Consider the following 20264-nt stretch of genomic DNA (forward strand, 5'->3'; position numbering starts at 1 on the left):
ATAGACCTGCACGTATATCTTGGCATCTTGGATAGCAACTGAGCGTGGTAGAGTCTGTTTACATTATTATGTCTGTGTTCTGTTACTAATAATAGCTGTAACTGACATCTAGCGGACAAGCGTGGAACTACTGAGCTTTATTCACGCCGTTTCTGGTTCAGGTGCTCTTGAACTCTAAGCGCTTGGGAATAAGCGGTTAAGAAATTCTGTCTGGACCACATAGATGGCGATATGGTCGACATGAATTTTAAGATTTTTGTACATCATTGAACCTATTGGCTATGTGCGAAGTTGGTGGTTGGGGAAATACAAGCAACGCCAACGCACGTGGTGAAAATACCTATGACTCATATTTCTCTACGTCTTTATGTGTACCCAATTTCAGAGATGTGACATCTAAGATAAAAGTTGGCCTGAATGAAATCTTCGAATTCGCCTGTTAGAAAGACAGAAAATACCTACATGTATTGTGTTAGAGTCGCAAACAACGCTGTCTCGCTCGCACACCGGAGGCAGATCCGCATCTCAGTGTTATAACCGTGTTTAGCTTTTTAAACCTAATTACGACATCGTACAGATTGATTCGTCTTCCCGCCAATTTTAACGGTTTTCAAGACGCGACCGAAATAGCGCTTTGATGTCTCCGCGTCGAATTACAAAAATCGAACTTCCTCCTGTGTGATCTCATTGGTCGAGTACGTATATAGGAGAGTAAAGATCTTGGGTTATATATAACACACATTTGTAACATCCCTCACTGTACCCATAAACTGTTTGAAAAATACTATAGTTTCAAACAAAAGTCCTTGAAATATGTAATCAGGCCATGATACTTTCTTTATTGTTGAACAAAATACCTATATTTTTTATACAGGGTATTTTTCTACTACCGGCAATATTGAATTACATATGAACATTGTGTTCATACTGAGCAACTTTTATAATGGGACCAACCCTGAAATCACGAAAAAAAATTGGCTGTTTCATACATTTTGGCTTACATCTAATTATTTCTATGGAAGAGCCAATTTTTTTTCGCGATTTTGGAGGTTAGTGTCATAGTAAAAGTTGCTCAGTCCACTACTGCTATCTTTTGCTGCATAACTAATGTTCTGTGCTCAATGTAGACTATTATAACCACCAACATACAAATCCACGCGTACGAAGTCGCGGGCAACAGCTAGTTTTAAATACAACAAGTGCTTTTAGGTACTAGACCCTACTCATAGTGTTGTGTTCCTGCCGGTGAGTAAGGTTGCCAGAGCTCAACGAGGGTGCGGTGTGGCACCTCTGGAGTTGCAGGCGTCCATAGGCTACGGTGATCGCTCGCCATCAGGCGGACCGTATGCTTTTGTTTGCCAACATAGAATAGAATATAATATCTTTATTTGCATAGAATAAGTACTTACATTATTTCGTGTCTACAGGTGTATAATTCTGACAATTTGCTATTCTGCTATATGTATATAATAATACTAACATGCAAAAAATTACACACATTCAAATTTAATGATAACAAATTCAGTTAACAATTTTTCTCCTGAATATTCTTGTAGTCTCAGGCAATAATATTTTTTATCTAATAAATAACTAACAAGACTTCTTTTAAGTTTATTTAAAGGTTGCTCATTCATGTAATTTGGTAGCTTATTATACAATTTAATGCACATTGCAAAACACATAGTAAAAAAAAGTAAGCATTCGAGATATTTTCCCGCACTCCGACCAAATTATCGCTCCCCGGCTAAAGTCTTCAGCATCATGTAATACGAGAACGTAGTTTTCAGGACCTGAAACAAAAAATACAATTAAGCTAATTTTATCGTTTAACTTACAGTTTATTTAACAGTTTATTTTTAGCCACTCGCAACATTACCAGTGGGACACTCATCCTTTCGGGCTTTCTCGGCTCCGTTCGGCTCAGCATTACTCCTAGCAATTATTAGGGTTGACAAAACTTAACGTCCCTTTGCGTGCACGACCACAGATAAGATAATGACTTGAATTTTAACAACCCTAAATAGCCGAAAGGGATAGTGCCATACATTAGAAAGGGGCAGCATGATTCGTCCCTGAATCGCTGTCAAACTTCGGTTTTGTAGGAAGTGTCCTTTCTGGGGCCCATTTCTCGACCGGTATTAGTCTAATATTATTAGTGTGTTGTCATGGTAACCCATACGACTTGATAGTGCGTGGACTAATAATATTAGTCTAATATCGTTCGAGTAATGGGCCCCTGTACGGTAGTACTATTATTTATTCTGGGGACGCGTAACTACCCACAACAACAGCGCAAGACTACCCCCAACCAGGGACCGGACAACCCTTTCCGCGATAAAACCCTTTCAATGGGTGACACTTAAACACGGCTAACACATTGAAAGACTTTCCCTTTTGAACTGTAAGCCTATTCATACCCTTACCTTTGACTAACCCTTACCGAAAAGCTAACCAAAAATAAGGCTAGCTCTTAATAAGGGTTACCCTTATCTTTAAGCGCTTTTTATAAAGGTTTCTCTTTGCGTGAAAGAGACAGGATTAGTATATATCTAAGGTAGTGTATGAAAAGGAAAGAAAATACGTGCCTAGTCAAAGAACGCCGCCGTCGCCGCCGACGATCGCTCGGATTCGAAGTAATGTGTGCTTTATAAACAAGGTAGACGACTTAAATTAGCACGCTTATATGCTAAAAGGGAAGCCCTTTATAAGGCTAACCCTTATAAGCAATATGCAAGGTGTTGGTGAGCGGATGATAAGGGTTTTGTAAGGGTATTTGGGCTACCGATTACTTAAATGTGGTAGCTTTATATAAGGGTTTTTAAAACCAAAACAAAGGGTTTCGTCTGGCAAAGGGTATGGTGAGTTAAGCCTTATGCAATACCCTTATAAAACCCCGATAAGGGATAGCGGGCCGGTCCCTGCCCCCAACCGGTTATCACTTGTCCCGGTCCTGAGCAAATCTCATCCAGCGGCGGTAGCACGGTCGCTTTTTTATAGCTTGTCACCATGCCTGTCACGGTCTAACAAGTATGTATTGCGAAAGTGACGGCCATATTAGTGAAAGGCGAATAAAATGGAACCATGCTGCGTCCGCAGAAGTTACCTGCGACTGCAATCTTTCGAATGTGCTCAAGATTTTAAAAACCGGCCAAGTGCGAGTCGGACTCGCGCACAAAGGGTTACGTACCATTACCCAAAAAATAGCAAAAAAACCACGTTTGTTGTATGGGAGCCCCACTTAAATATTTTTTTTTATTCTGTTTTTAGTATTTGTTGTTATACTTAGCGGCAACAGAAATACATCATCTGTGAAAATTTCAACTGTCTAGCTATCACGGTTCATGAGACACAGCCTGCTGACAGACGGACAGACAGACAGACAGCGGAGTCTTAGGTTAGTAATAGGGTCCCGTTTTTACCCTTTTTGTACGGAACCCTAAAAATACTTACCGCGGACATAGTATTGACCCCAACAGGAACGATTTTGGCGGCCTTCAGACTGACAGGGGTCTGGATTCTGTGCAGGAAAAATAACACAGTTCTTCTGTTGTTCGTGTTCATATGCTCCCACGGGATGGCGTATACGGCGTCGACCAGCTGTTCACTCTGGGGATAAAAAAAACGGTCAAGTGCGAGTCGGACTCGCGCACCGAGGGTTCCGTACTTTTTAGTATTTGTTGTTATAGCGGCAACAGAAACACATCATCTGTGAAAATTTCAACAGTCTAGCTATCACGGTTCATGAGATACAGCCTGGTGACAGACAGACAGACGGACGGACAGCGGAGTCTTAGTAATAGGGTCCCGTTTTTACCCTTTGGGTACGGAACCCTAAAAATAGTTATTTGATAAAATAAAGATAATTATTCATTTGCTTAAACATGGTAAAATTAAGTTGACATTATCATTATAAGCAGTATCACATGTTTCGCCAAGCCAGCATGCAAATATTGATCTAATACATAACTATGTAGATATAGTATACAATATAGAATACAATATTTGATTTAAATGAAATACTTTGCCACTTTTGTGGGTAGAATGCAACTTTCTCATCAGTTTTTGAAGAAAAAAGTGAGCCTCTACTCACTATATTAGTCTAATATTAATAGGTGTTTTCAAGTTGTCATGACAACCCATACGATTTGACAGTTCGTAGACTAATTATATTAGTCTAATATCGTTCGATAAATGGGCCCCAGTGGCCGTAGCACAGTCGCATTATTATCACCCGTCACGATGCCTGTCACGTTCTAACAAGTAGGAATGTAAGTGCGAAAATGACAGGCATAGTGACAGGCGATAAAAATGGCACCATGCTGCGACCGCTGGTGTTGTGAAAACTAATCAAACATAATCACAAAGCGTCTGGTTGACGGGTTGACGTAACTGGTGAATAAAGAGCTGGCGGCTTCCTCGCACAACATTGCGATATAGCGAGGAAATGCCGCCAGCATCCTTGGTACAATGCCTCAAGGGCCTATATTAGATTTAAGCTAGTTATTAATTTAGTTTAGTATTTATTAAGGTTTCGTACCTAAAGGGTAAAACCGGAATCCTATTACTAAGACTCCTCTGTGCGTCTGTCTGTCACCATGCTGTATTTCACGAACCGTGATAGCTAGACAAGCTGATATTTTCACAGATGATGTATTTCTGTTGCCGCTATAACAACAAATACTAAAAAGTACGGAACCCTCGGTGGGCGAGTCCGACTCGCACTTGTCCGGTTTTTGTATTGTAGTACCTCTGTATATTTAATTATGTTAATAAATGGTTTAAGAAAAAGGTATTAAGAATGAATGTGGAGGGAGGTACGAGGAGAGGAAAACCGAGGAAAAGGTGGATGGACTATGTGAAAGATGATATGAAACTAACGCAAGTGAATGATGAGATGACGGGTGACAGAGAGGTATGGAAGAAAAAGACATGCTGCGCCGACCCCAAGTGAATGGGACAAGGGCAAGCGAATGATGATGAAATGGTTTCAAAAATTTTCCAAATATACCTTGGTATTCAACATTTCAAACAATATAGACACTTGTATTAACTGCTGATGCATGCCGATGGTTAAGGGGCCGTACTTAGCCAGCGAGTCGGCGGTGAACGACGAAACTTCCAGCAGTAAGATGCAGGTGATGAACTGCATGAACAGGTAGAACGCAAACAAATATTCGCTGAAGGCGTCCGAGCATCTGTCGACGAATCTGTTAAAAATTCTAAATTTAATAAGTTTTTGGCAAACATTTCATTTATGGTACAAGCTTTTATTGGTGACTGTACTTTTTCCACAGTCAACTAACACTCATCGAGACAATTCTAAAAACCTCAAACACAAGTTGAAACACTTGAAACTTGTTTGCAGAAATCGCGAAGCGTCTGGTTGACGTAACTGGTGACCGAAGAGCTGGCGGCTTCCTCGCACAACGTATCAGCATTGCGATACAGCGAGGAAATGCCGCCAGCATCCTTGGTACAATGCCTCAAGGGCCTATTTTAGATTTAAGCTAGTTATTAATTTCGTTTACGTAGTACCACTTTTAATAAAGAGTATTTATGAAACACAATATCACAGTTCCTTTGACCACCTTCCGTTTCCATCATCAGATCAGCTCGATGGTATCATAATATTGCAATGTCACCCGACTTATATATGTATGCAAATTTTCAGCTTCAACGGAAGCCGGGAAGTGGGTCAAATTTAACTTGCAAGATTTGACCCGTACATACATACAGACATAGGTAAGTACATCAAGTCTTCCCTCTTAAATACGCGATTAAGTCCCGTTTTACAATTAAATAAACTACTTACTTTATAATAAAGTTATGATGCATTATATTCTCCTTTAACAACAGGCGTATTTTACTATTCTCTTCAACTGAGTACATAATATTATTCTCCGGCAGAGGAATATCTTGCAAATTGTGCTTTAGAATTCTTAGGTGCCCCCAAATTTGAAACACTATCAGGCACAGCAAGAGGTCAAAAACACAAAGGCCAATTGTGGTGAAGTAGGATAATGGAATATTGCAGATGAATAGCATCCAGTATCCTGAAAAAAAAACTAATACTTTATGTTAAATAGTAACATAAAAGTTATGGCCAGAAAACCAGCTTTTTGGACTAAATTTTTTTTTATTTTTTATTTTATTTATTAAATACAGCAACTATCCTTACAGGTAACCCTAATACAATAGTGCCTTAACCTTAAATTAAAAATAATCCTTATTACTACTTAACTAAATAATTCAAATTAAAAATTCAATTTATTACAATTACTTACAAACACAATAGTCAATTAGATTTCAATATGTCATTACACAATAATTCAAATTAAATTTCAATCCATTACATAACACAATACATATAAACACGTTTTTGACAATTCCCACATAGGCAATAAAAAAGATCTGTTTTGTCGGCAACGAGATTCAGAACGTGTATAGTACGGCTGAGAGGTGCCTTACGGAGCAGATTCGTCCTGCCAGTTGGCTCGGCCAGCAGCTGTGGTTGCCGCCGCCGATCGGTGTACCTGTCAGGTACGCACAGCTTGAACATTTGTAAAATGTCCGGGTTGCAGATACTACCGCGGAGAACTCGAAGCAAGTAGCACGCAAGCGCCAGATTCCTGCGAGTTTCTAATTTGTCGTAACCGACCATGCCAATCACAAAAAGTGTGGGATACATCAGCGGATAGAAAGGATACACTCCATACCGTTTCCAGTATAAGTATCTAGTAAACTTATTTTGTATCCTTTCTATCATGATGCTGTATTTGGCCTCATGCGGAGCCCATACCAGAGCTTACCAGAGCATTGTACAGCGCCGAGACGGCTTTCATGTTTGAGAAGCTTACTGCTCGGCGCAGTACAAAGCCCAGAATTTTGAACGCCTTTTTACATGCACTGACAACATGGTCCCTGAAACACAAGCTGCTTTGTATGTGCACTCCCAAGTCTCTCACGGAGTCCACTCTCTTCAACTGAGCTCCGGCTACCTCATAGCTGTGGTTAATGGGTGTTTTGGACCGAGTGAATGTCATGGAAACGCATTTATCCACATTAAAATGCAGTTTGTTTCTCTGGCTCCACTCCACCACTCTGTCTATGTCCCTCTGGAGACGCTCACAGTCTTCCTTATTTTTAATTGCCAAGAGCAATTTGAGGTCATCCGCGAACAACAAGCATTTAGCCTCCTTGACCACTTCTGGTAGATCATTAATCATAATAATGAACTCCAGCGGTCCCAAGTTACTACCCTGACTTACCCCGGTTCTGGTGAAATACGGCTGAGACTTGCAATCCGCGTACTCCACGTATTGTTGCCGGTCCCTCATGTAGTCAGCGAAGAACTGTAGCAACTTGGGAGTGCAGCCCACCGCCGCCATCTTTGACAACAAAAGGTCATTATCGACCATGTCGAACGCCTTCTTACGTAGGTCGCGGTACGCGGTAGTACGCGGCGTCAACCTGCACCCCCTCGTCAACTTGTGGAATCAGGTATGACATGGCGTTAAGAAGATTGCTCGAGGTGCTCCGTGCCTTCCGAAACCCGTGCTGTGCCTCCGACAGCTGCGCCGATACCTGGTCTCGGATGCTACGCTGCACTGCCGACTCGAACACCTTAGCTGGCGTCGAAAGTATCGCTACGGGTCTAAAGCCACTTATCTCTGACCGTGCACCCCCTTTTGGTATAGGGATCACTCGCGTAACCTTCCAGCGCTTCGGAAAGTATGATCTTTCTAGGCATAAGTTAAAGATGTGAAGGAGCGGTTCTTCTAAAACTCTGCCGCAATCTTTTACGATGAACGCAGGAATGCCGTCCGGCCCCGCCGAGCGCTTTGGCTTGAGCGCTGCGAGCGCCGCGCGCACCTCGCGCAACGCTAGTCTCGGCAGCGACACGCGCGCGGCGCTGGCGCCCCCTGCCCGTACAGCGTCCTCCACATTCAAGTTCGCCGGAGAGTTTCCATATACAGAGTGGAAATAGTTAGCGAACTCCTCCGCACATTCCGATTCCGCTAAACTCTTTCCGTTCTTAGTTACGGCCCTATGATTTCTCGCTCCCCGTTTAGACTTAACGAAGTTCCAAAATGACTTTGGATCTGTAGTTAGCTGGCTCTGCATCCGCTCCTGGTAATGGTTATGGGCCTCGGTTACCATAGCCTTAACCTTGGACCTACAGGCCGAGAACGCAGAGTAGTCATCGCTCGCCCCGCTGGATTTATACAATTTATGTAGCTTCGCTTTCTGTTGGATACACTTGATAATATCCTTGGTATACACCACTCTGGATAACTGTACCTGCCATTTAAAACTTTCGGCTTCTTTTTTGGGGCACAGTCATCCATAATACGGTATACCAAAGTATAAAAATATTCTAATGCATCTTCTGGCTCGCCCATACTGTATAGGGGGGTCCAGTCGATAGCTATTAGCAACGCATACATATTATCAAAATTTGCTTTCGCAAAATTCCACTGTTCTGCCTTTTCGTGTTTGTTTGGAGTCAATACGTCAGGGGAGCGGGAAGTATTAACACAGCATAGCGGGGCGCGGCGACCGCGCGCAGTCACCGCCAGCGTACACGTCCACCGGCACCAGGGCCTCGTCTGCCTCCCGCACTGACACCTCGTCTGCCATGTCCTTCCCACATAAAACTAAATCAAGTTGCCGGTCATTACAATTAGATACCCTATTCTTCTGGTCAAAATCACAAAACACTCTAAAATATGCATTTGAATTTCGTACACCATTCTTCTAAGATTCTAAATAACAACATATATTCATGCTCATTACTTCTAGGTGGAATATAAACCACGCAACATAAAAACAAAAATCTTTTATTTAAATAAACTGCAGCGCCTACTAATTCAAACGCACAGTTATCTACGATGTTCGAATTGTTCAACTTTGATGCCAATATCTCGAAGATAATGAACTTTGAAGTAAATAAATATGGGATACTACTTATATTGCTTAACGCCGTTGCTGTTAATATGATAAGCTACAAAAAACATTAGAAAACAAAGGGATTCAGTTCAAAGGTGACGTTAGGGAGCCCCTTTTGGACCGCGAGCCAGGCGCAAATTTCGTCAGTCATCGGTCATCGCCTCCCGGACGAAAACTCGTATAGCGGTTAACGGCTATGTATGATGAACCCTCGTGAACGTCAGATGCCGCTCCGTTGGTGGATTGAGGAATGGCAGCTACCGAAACGCGTAACACGGTCTTTCCACCGCGATACAACCGGCTGACGATTTGTTTTATTAACAATAGCATCTAAACTACCATCTGACAAAGTATCAAACGGGAGGCGATGACGCCGATGACTGAAAATAATTTTCTTTTTTACATGTTCATGTGACCAGCTGACGGTCTTTCCACAGCTATACAATCGGCTGACGATTTTGTTTATCCACAATAGTACCTAACTATTATCTGACAAAGCATCAAGCGGGAGGCGATGACGTCGATGACTGAAAAGAATTTTCTTTTTTACATGTTCATGTGACCAGCTGACGGTCTTTCCACAGCTATACAATCGGCTGACGATTTTGTTTATTCACAATAGCATCTAAACTATCATCTGACAAAGCGGGAGGCGATGACAAAAAAATTTTTATAGACTATTTGCTGCCATTCTTCAACCCACCAACGGAGCGGCAGCTGACATTCACGAGGGTTCATCATACATAGCTGTTAACCACTATACGAGTTTTCGCCCGGGAGGCGATAGGTCATGGAAATCTGTTCCTGGCCCGCGGTCTCTATTTACACGTTCGCGGACGCTCAGTCACAACAGTTGGACACCTACATTTTGTATGGAGATTTTGGGACTGTATAATGACTGTAGCATTCTGAATCAAGCATTCAACTGAATTTCAACATACCCTCTTCAGTAGAATAAACGGCATCAGGTAGATAATAGTATACAGAGTGCTCAAACGTGCTGTTTTGGGGCCGGTTCTCACCGAACATATCTCTGCTATAGTTGTTGAACCACGGCATAAATATGAACAGAGACACTCCTATGAACATTTCCCACATCACGTAGATTGTGAACATCCCTGATATAATGTGGATTTGCGCGTGTACCTAAAATAAAAACTTGTGACATTAAAAACTCCCGACAAAAAAAAAACGCTTCCTAAAGTGCCATTTATTTTGTACAATATAAGCGTAATTTTATGCCCTAAACATATTCCTCTGACTTACGAAAACTAGGTAGGTAGAGAATTTTTTTTTGTCCTGATTTAGTGTTTATTTAGCCTTGAATGAGTAGCTCTTATCGAACTTAGCTACCAAATTTTATTAAGAGTCCCCGGCAAGCTCGGCCGAATTGCACCTTCCCATTATACAAACGTAGTTCCGCTCTCATTTTAAAACTACGTGTTGGATTGTAATGAAACTTTGCATGACATGAGGTATATCTAGGTCTGTAATTAGAATAGAATAGAATTCATTTATTCATGGTAAACTACATTTCATACAAACGTATTACAAAGAAAAATTATATTTAAAACAAAAAAGTATATTTACCACGAAATGGTCCCGCCTCAGCATAATGCTAACCTTAAAGTCAGCGCTGGTTTTCCGGCGGGACCATTTGTGGGCCACGAACGCAACCGTACAACACGGCCTTATCTATCACCGAACGCATCCACTTTGCGGTGACGTCAGCGCCATCTAACCTGCGCCTGCGCATGGTATAATAATATCAAGGTACTCTCTTCCGAGACTCGCGAACCACGTGTCTGACACAAGCCTACGTCATGATGCTGTTGTGTGTAGGCTTGTGTCAGTCACGTAGTTCGCGAGTCTCGGAAGAGAGTTCCAGGCGGAGTATATTATTATACCATGCGCCTGCGCTAAAATGTCATGATGACTTATTAAGCCATGCCGCACAAGTGTTGTTAGATAAATTTCCTATTTAATTCATATAACATGTAATAGTTTTCGTGAAAATTACATGAAATAAACTCGATAACACTACAAACAAAATGAAATACAACCATACAACGTAAAACAAACAATAATAGGTACCTAGCTGATTTAGATTTACAGTCACCTAAATATATAATTAGTTTATATAGCTCTAGTATGCATATAAAACAAACGAAATAGAGCAAAAACATGTTTTGTATAAAAAACTTCAATTGGCTGTATTTTACTGTTGTATCTGAAGGCTGAAGCTATATAAACTAATTACAGACCTAGATATACCTTATCCTATTGTAAGTATAGTTTCAGAGCAAACTAGCTAGTCGTTTTAAAATGAGAGCGGAACTACGTTTGTATGGAGAACCGAGCTTGCCGGGGACCCTTAAAATGTGTCGAAAATAAATTGTTAACCAAATAAAAACACTGCAATCAATACATTCGTATTCGTAACGGAGCCTGGGGTTACTCGTAACCTAATCCCAAGAATAGGCACAGTCACTAGATATGTGTTTGTTACAATAAATATGGGGCGTTTTCTATGAAAAGGGACCTTATTGTCGATGGCGCTTACGCCGCACAGCGTCGCGCGGCATTGTATTTATATCGGAGCATCGTTTATAATGGCGTAAGCGCCATCGACAATAAGGTCCCTTTTTATAGAAAATATCAAATATTATTATTATTTAACCTTTGCAGCGTATGGTGATCGTCCCTTGAAGTAAAACAAGTTAAACTGATGTAAATAATCCTTAATTGTCTCTTGATATTTACTTGTCCTCGCCGTCAATAGCCTTTGCTGAAATTATAATGATTAAATATTATAGGGACATTCTTACACAAATTGACTAAGTCCCACAGTAAGCTCTAGAAGGCTTGTGTTGTGGGTACCTACTCAGACAACGATATATATAATATACAAATGCATAAATATATATATTTATATGAATTTCATGTTAACAATTTTTGTTTTGTACAATAAAGTGATTTACTACTACTACTACTAAATACTTAGAAAACATCCATGACTCAGGAACAAATATCTGTGTTCAACGCACAAATAAAGGCTTCGGATTATAAATAAATTAATACATATTAGACAATTGTACACACAAATCGACCGCATAAGAGTATTCTAAGCTCATTAAGGATTAACCTTTTTAGGTTAAAATTCTAACCAGTAATTTTCAGTTGTTCGAAACTGTTAAATTTTTGTTCTAACTGACAGACCGATATCGTCCGGCGGACTGATAGTCAGATGGGCCCCTTAAGACAAAATCTTATCCCTGATTTTAGTTTTATTTATTTATTTAAACTTTATTGCACAATTAAAAACAAGTACAAATGGCGGACTTAATGCCCTAAGGCATTTTCTACCAGTCAACCATAGGGCAAAACAAAAATTCTCGAATATGGGTGCAGTGAGAAATATAATTCGGAAAACATAACAACTATACTCGTACTCTCTATGTAATCAATTAATTAATTAATTACTACTCGTTTAGACAATGCTAACAAACCAACTCTCAATCAGATTGTATGGTTTTATTACAGTACTCTATGTTGCCTAAATAGAGCTTAAGGATGACTCACGTTAGACCGGGCCGTGTCCGGGCCGGAGCTTCCGGCGCTTCGTTTTCTATGGAAAGCATCACGTGATCACCTGTCATGGGGATACCGCCGTTTAGCCAAAATATTTTTCGCCAAATTTCACTTCCCAACAAACTTATGGCATCAGTTTCATTTCCCAAATGAAATTTTAGCAAGTTTTTATTTTCGCAACCATTTCATTTCCCAACCCCATACTTGCGAAATGAAAATGACGTACTAGGTTGGGTTAGGTTAGGTTGGATTATGAAAATTTGCGGAATGAAATTACGCCCAAGTAAAAATATGGGATAAATAGTTTGGGAACTGAAAGTTTGTCAAGTAATTTTCGCCGAAACATCAATAATCCGGCCCCTGTCATGTCATAGAAAAGTAAGCGCCGGAAGCTCCGGCCCGGACACGGCCAGGTCTAACGTGAGTCATCCTGAGGACTTAAATATTTTTGTGTAGGAATCCTCCATTAGTTTATTGTTTTAGCGTATTGGCGCCAATGACCAGGGGCTCATTTCTTGAACGGTATTAGTCTAATAATATTAGTGTGTTGCCATGGTAACCCATACGATTTGACAGTTCGTGGACTAATACTATAATTAATTAGTCTAATACCGTTCGAGAAATGGGCCCGAACAGGAGCCTATAACCGTCACTAGAGAAGAGTTGTGGAATGTAGTGTAGCCCAATACATTCCGAATATCGAACCATGTTCGACGTGTTGCCTCCCTGTCCCACTTACGTACGAATTTACAAGTGCGACAGGGAGGTAACACGTCGAACGTGGTTCGCGGTAGGCCCTCAGACTAGCACACAGTAGCTGCACAGTGTTGCCATATCAAGAAATCCGTTTCCTTTTTTTTAAATTGGTTTACCAGTAACTGTTACACTGACGCATACATAAATTTATTAAATCCTTAATAACTAAGTGTACAATAAAATTGAGGTTTTGCAAATGCAAATTAAAATGTATTACCATTTTCTTAGATAAAAAATGTAAGTGTCGGTAATAGGCTCTGTCGGTAATAGGCTCTGTCGGCATCTGTCAGTCACTGGTGCCACTACTTATTATTTAGGGCATTTTCTATGAAAAGGGACCTTATTGTCGATGGCGCTTACGCCTCACAGCGTCCCGCGGCAATGTATTTATATCGGAGCATCGTTTATAATGGCGTAAGCGCCATCGACAATAAGGTCCCTTTTTATAGAAAATACCACATTTATCACTTACCAGATATAAGCCACAGAAAATCCAACACAAAATATTATGGCCCAAATCAAAAAACGACAGTTTTGTTCTATTCACACGTATATAGTTGAAGCATAAAGCGTTCGAACTGGTGCCAACGAGTATTAGAAAGGCATTGTATATGGAAAAAATGGCGGCTAATCGATTTCGTCCAAATTGCTTATATGGCCAGGCGCCTATGGTCGTCATCACGAATTGAAGTTGATTCACATACTTGAAGTCCAGAGGCGAGTTGACGTAACTGAAAAATGTAAAACAAGCGGGTCAAAGCAGTTTGGCAACTCATGCAAGTCCACTTGTGCCCGTACCATATCACTGACAGTGTCAAAACTGACATAAACGCCATCGAGAACGTAATTTACTTGTTATTAGTTTTTATACGTCTCGCTCGCAGTACGAGCGAGATGCATAGAAAGTAAGTTACTTTCTCGATAGCGATGATGTCAGTGTCAAACTGGGGCCCATTTCTCGAACGGTATTAGACTAATATTATTAGTCCACGAACTGTCAAGTCGTATGGGTTACCATGGGAATACACTAATAATATTAGTCTAATATCGTTCGAGAAATGGGCCCCTGGTCGTAGCCACAGCCACATTGGAAAGTTCCCGTTCAGATTAATTAGGGATTATTACTCATTTTCTTAACTGTTAACGATTGAATTGAATGAAAAATGAAACATTTAACATTTACGTCACGCATTAAAAAAAAACAAGTGTCATAGAAATTGAAACTAGCTATAAGAATGTTTGGCAATAAACGTGCAGAAAAAAATACCGAACAGCTAAAAGAGATGAAAATTTTATATTCTTATATATCCAGTTATAAACTGATTTACAAGATATATACAGTGGTATTACGTAAACGAAATTAATAACTAGCTTAAATCTAAAATAGGCCCTTGAGGCATTGTACCAAGGATGCTGGCGGCATTTCCCCGCTGTATCGCAATGCTGATACGTTGTGCGAGAAAGCCGCCAGCTCTTCGGTCACCAGTTACGTCAACCAGACGCTTCGCGATTTCTGCAAACAACTTATGCGCGCTGGGACCCCATGGACCTAGAGTTTCAACTCCAACTTGTATGTAAATAAATTTGTGAACTGATTTACAATTTTACACTTACCCGTCATCAAATCTCTTCTTCAGAACCTCATACACTCGTTTTAAAACCATTTCGATTTACTGAATATTCAAGGTTAATATATATTATATGGGGCATTTTCTATGAAAAGGGACCTTATTGTCGATGGCGCATACGCCGCACAGCGTCCCGCGGCAATGTATTTATATCAGAGCATCGTTTATAATGGTGTAAGCGCCATCGACCATAAGGTCCCTTTTTATAGAAAATACCACATATTATTGTTTAGTTTACTAAGTACCGTACACTCGGGTAACTTTAGTCCACAACTTACAACTGGTACCGTAAACTCAGGTAACTTTAGTCCACAACTTACAACTATGGTCCAAATTCAGGTTCCAGTAAAATATTGTATAAATATTTTTCAAATTATGTTGAGTATCCATTATATATAGAAAAAGCGTTACAGTCATTTTTTTATTATTAGAAAAAACGGCATATAAACAATCTTAACATGTCTTTTTATTGAAAAATATTGAAAAACGCTTTAAAAAATTAGTTCATATTACTTATGAAAGCAAAATAATGTAAAAGATCGTATATGAGTTTTGAATGATTCACGGTTAGTTTCACTAGACTCATAGAGTAACTTATACTAGAGCGGTACTATCATAGTAAATTTTGTAACCCCAGTAAATTCACTGCCATCTGCCGACACACTTTAAAACTAAAAAAAAATATTTATAAAAATACGATAAAATGTATTTAAATATGGATAAATGATTTTTTTATTTGCATTAATCATTTTAATATGATTTTGACCCATGTTCTTTCACTGGTATGCGTTAAAATTATAAATAACAAACGAAACAGTCAACGCCCTCTATACAGTACTCTATATATATCAAAAAGGCTACTTAATAATCAACGTTCAAAATTGGGCCATAGTTGTATTATAGGGACTATAGTTACCTGAGTTTATTTTAATGTGTGAACGTAGAACATTTCATATAGCAACTTAACTTTGTTCTGTAGTTCTGACTTCTGCGCAGGTCTTATTGCTTTTTAGGGTTACGTACCCGAAGGGTAAAAACGGGACCTTATTACTCAGACTCCTCTGTCCGTCTGTCTGTCTGCTGTCCGTCTGTCTGTCACCAGGCTGTATCTCATGAACCGTGATAGCTAGCCGCTAGCATCCTCAAGGGCCTAATATTAGATTTAAGCTAGTTAATTATTTAGTTTAGTATTTATTAGGGTTTATTAGGGTCAAAGGGTAAAAACGGGACCCTATTACTAAGACTCCTCTCTGTCCGTCTGTCTGTCTGTCGTCAGGCTGTATCTCATGAACCGTTATAGCTAGACGGTTGAAATTTTCACGGATGATGTATTTCTGTTGCCGCTATAACAACAAATACTAAAAAGTACGGAACCCTCGGTGGGCGAGTCCGACTCGCACTTGTCCGGTTTTTAAGTTTCCTGTTATAAGAATCTGTTCCATAGGCGAAGCGAGGCGAGGCGAGAATCGTAGACATTTTCACCAAGCTGCTAGTAACTATAGACATAGACATAGACATAGACATCATGTATTGGTAATTGTAATATTACAGGTCTCAACTTACAATTATAGGTACTTAATTATTTTAAATTACATATTATTTACATACAACTTATTTGTTTATTGAGATCACAATTTCAAAGAAAAGCTTGCAATTATTACATATTTATTATTCAATTATTATAATTAAATGATTGTTCGTACATATTATTCGATTTTGTTTCTTTGTTTTCAATAAATTCTTTATAACTGTAGAAACATTTTCCAATAAGCCATTTTTTTAATTTAAATTTAAAGCTAACAATCGCTTACAGTTTCTGTTATACATTTTGGTAACTTATTGTAGACTACACAGGTGCTGTAATATGGACAGACTTTGCAGTCTTCTTGAGTGTATGGAGGGATGGTCTTTATTTTGTGCGCGTTTCTAGTGACCCGGGCATATAAAACCGGACAAGTGCAAGTCAAACTCGCCCACCGAGGGTTCCGTACTTTTTAGTATTTTTTGTTATAGCGGCAACAGAAATACATCATCTGTGAAAATTTCAACTGTTTTCAAAATGTCACGGGTATAAACATAAGCGTGAAAGCATTTTTGCCCAAGCCTTCGGAAGAAAACGGAGACCTTCGCTCGGTCAATGAGTATTTTCCTGGCAGAATTTCGTTTCTATCTTGTACTCGTAACTATAGTTTGAATTTTCTCAAATGATTTTTATGCCTAAGACCCTGATCTATTAAACAAAAGCCATTATTTCTTTTCTGTGAGCGGTCAGCTCCCGTTCTGAGCGCGTGGAAAAGCAACAATTTCGTTTAAAAAACTGCGGTTTTAAGGTTCAAATCTATGTAACAATGGCACACAATGGCGGACAGCTCGCACACAAGGATCAATGGCTTTTGTTTAACAGATTAGGGTTAAGAAATATTATATAATCTGTGGTCTTAGCTTAGACGTAAAAATCATTTGAGAAAATTCATACTATACGGTTTTCGGTCCTCTGATCATTGCTATATAAATTTCCTCGCTTCGCTCTACTACTGGATAAACTCTGGGCATGTTCCGGTAAAAAGGTAATTGTATATAATTGTTATTGTATATGTATACTTATATATTTGCAATAAGAGGGTAGGATGTCGCGTAATAGATACTTGACGAGCAACATACCTTTTGTTTATCAGCGGCAAATGGTAAAATGTTTACCTAGTCATACCTACTTATTATGATAATAAATGCGGCCAAGAGCATATCGGGCTATGTCAAGTGTAGAGTTCCATGGTTAGCCGTATTTTCGTCACAGGGCGGACACGCTATACATCAAAAATCACTTGCGTTTCTATGTGTGAACGGCACGTCTGTACACGCGTCGTGCGTCATATTGTGTAAGTTGCTTAAAAATAGTACAACGGCCGGCAAACGGCCGTCATCTGGTGTCGCGGGGCGAGGTAATTCGAATCGGGGCGGGGCGGCGCGTGGCCGTTCTGTATGATAATACTATTACTTATTCCAAAGATAGATATAACTCCGTAATAGATGGATACAGTCTAAGGAAAAAACATGCCTCGAAAATCAAGAAAATTTGATTCTTGATCAGATGGCGCCACTACCTTTGGCCTACTCTCGTATAGAGGGCGTTGACGGTTTTGTTTGTTATTTAACAATTTATCGCATATCAGTGAAAGAACATGGGTCAAAATCATAAAAATAATTAATGCAAAAAAAAAAAACATTTATCCATATTTAAATATATTTTATCGTATTTTTATAAATCTTCATTTTTAGTTTTAAAGTGTTTCGATAGATGGCAGTGAATTTACTGTGGTTACAAAATTTACTATGACAGTACCGCTCTATCTTATTATATCCTCTTTGCTCATTCTGTGCTTTCGTGGCGCTATGTACGTCTTTGTACCAAGAAGGGAAGACCTTTTGCGATAACTCAAAAATGGCTTAACCGATAAAGTTTCATCAAGTCCTTATTTAATTTTTTTTACTTAAATTTTTATTTGACGCATGGTTAAAAAGTTAGAGGGGCAGGGAGTCATATTTGTTTCCTTTATGTTCGCTGGTAGAATTGGTTTTATTTGGTTCGATTTTGTGTGATTTCCCTCGCATTGGTGTGGTGTTTTTTTTTACATATAAACAAAACACATAACTACATATAAATGTTTACCTCAGCAGCTCGAACAAGCCTACTTTCGTCACTACTTTAGTGAGGAAAGTACGATTTTCCTCACTCCAGGTAGTGACGAAAGCGCGACTTTCCTAACCCCAGGGAGTGAAACAAAGTAGCTTTTTAATTTAGTGAAGGCCATGAACTGCCACTTCATACTTCTATTACAAATTCGTGTTTTTTTGTTTCTCTGTATTATTCTATTTCTCTGTATTAATTCGAAATACATTTTAACCTTTAACATGTTCTCACTACTGAGGTGGAAAATTATATCTGCAACACGAGAGCAAAGTTATTATACATCTCGTGTTTTTGAGTCCCCCGCTACGCTCAAGGTTCTAACTTAGAATCACTCGCTTCGCTCGTGATTCAATTATAAAATTTCTCGGGACTCAAAATAAACACTCGCAAGAAAAACCAACTTTCCTCTCTTGTTGCACAAATAACTATTGTTTATTTATTTTGCTACTTTTAGCAAAGCACCTAGGTATAATAGTTTTTTTCTATTAAAATGTGAATATAAACATTATAAACTGTTCGTTAAAAATTCAAAACGTGAAATTGTCATCACAAGTAGCCATTCGTGAAATTTCTTTAAACGCCTTCCTTTCTTAATTGGGTAAAAAACCATCTCGTCTGTCAAAGAATATCTTTTGAAAACATGACTTTTGTTAGGAAATTTTCTTGCAAATTGACCCATTTTTTTACTCTTAAGAGGACAGTAGGCAACCGCTCTCCCTATAAAGGATGACTCACGTTAGACCGGGCCGTGACCGGGCCGGAGCTTCCGGCGGTTCCTTTTTTATGGAAAGCATCACGTGATCACCTGTCATGTCATAGAAAAGTAAGCGCCGGAAGCTCCGGCCCGGTCACGGTCCGGTCTAACGTGAGTGATCCTTAAAGGTATTCCCTATTTTCCTCTATTAATACTGTCATTATGGAAAAAAAACATGACGATTTGAACTATATTAACCATCGCTATATCCCGTTGTTCGATTTTTTTTTCATTTATAATAAAAGTCGGATCAAAATATAAAAAACCGGCCAAGTGCGAGTCGGATTCGCGCACCGAGGGTTCCATACTTTTTAGTATTTGTTGTTATAGCGGCAACAGAAATACATCATCTGTGAAAATTTCAACTGTCTAGCTATCAGTTCATGAGATACAGCCTGGTGACAGACGGACAGCGGAGTCTTAGTAATAGGGTCTAGTTTTTACCCTTTGGGTTCGGATTCCTAAAAAGTAGGTTAAGCTAATACACGCACATAATAAAAAACATTAAAACTATCTACAAACCACTAGTATTTTAAGAATGTTAATTAGATTCATAAGATCGATAATAAAGTATCTCCCAGTAAGAACATGAATGATTAAGTCCTATAATTACGGGTTATTAGGCTTTATCGGGAATCTCACAATACTTAAACTGTTGAGTTAAATAATGTTTTATGTTGGTGGTGACAGGGGAGAAATGACATAGTTGAATGGTGCGTTTCCATTGTTTATTTCTATTAAATAAGAGATGATAACTGTTCGCGTCCCTTTTCATTCCTTGTCATTCAACTTCCATCCATCTCGCTCACTCTTTCTTTCATAAATATATTCGATCTCATTTTCATATCACCCGCCTTTTTGCCGACCTTCTTAAAGAAAAGAAAAGCAGAAGAATTTG

At 39.3% G+C, this 20264-nt stretch overlaps 1 protein-coding gene across 1 annotated transcript; it reads right to left on the reverse strand.

The window, feature by feature from the left end:
* Nucleotides 1-1678: 1678 nt before the first annotated feature.
* Nucleotides 1679-14978, reverse strand: LOC134752837 (uncharacterized). The gene is made up of 8 exons (XM_063688596.1): nt 14911-14978; nt 13769-14027; nt 11630-11737; nt 9891-10095; nt 5813-6053; nt 5009-5207; nt 3451-3606; nt 1679-1790 (listed from the first exon to the last, which is right to left on the reverse strand). Exons 1-8 carry the CDS (start codon nt 14958-14960, stop codon nt 1731-1733), a joined length of 1278 nt encoding a protein of 425 aa, XP_063544666.1. The 5' UTR covers nt 14961-14978; the 3' UTR covers nt 1679-1730.
* Between the last annotated feature and the right edge of the window lie 5286 nt (nt 14979-20264).

Source organism: Cydia strobilella, chromosome 25, assembly GCF_947568885.1.
Source record: "Cydia strobilella chromosome 25, ilCydStro3.1, whole genome shotgun sequence".
In the NCBI taxonomy this organism is placed as follows: domain Eukaryota; kingdom Metazoa; phylum Arthropoda; class Insecta; order Lepidoptera; family Tortricidae; genus Cydia; species Cydia strobilella.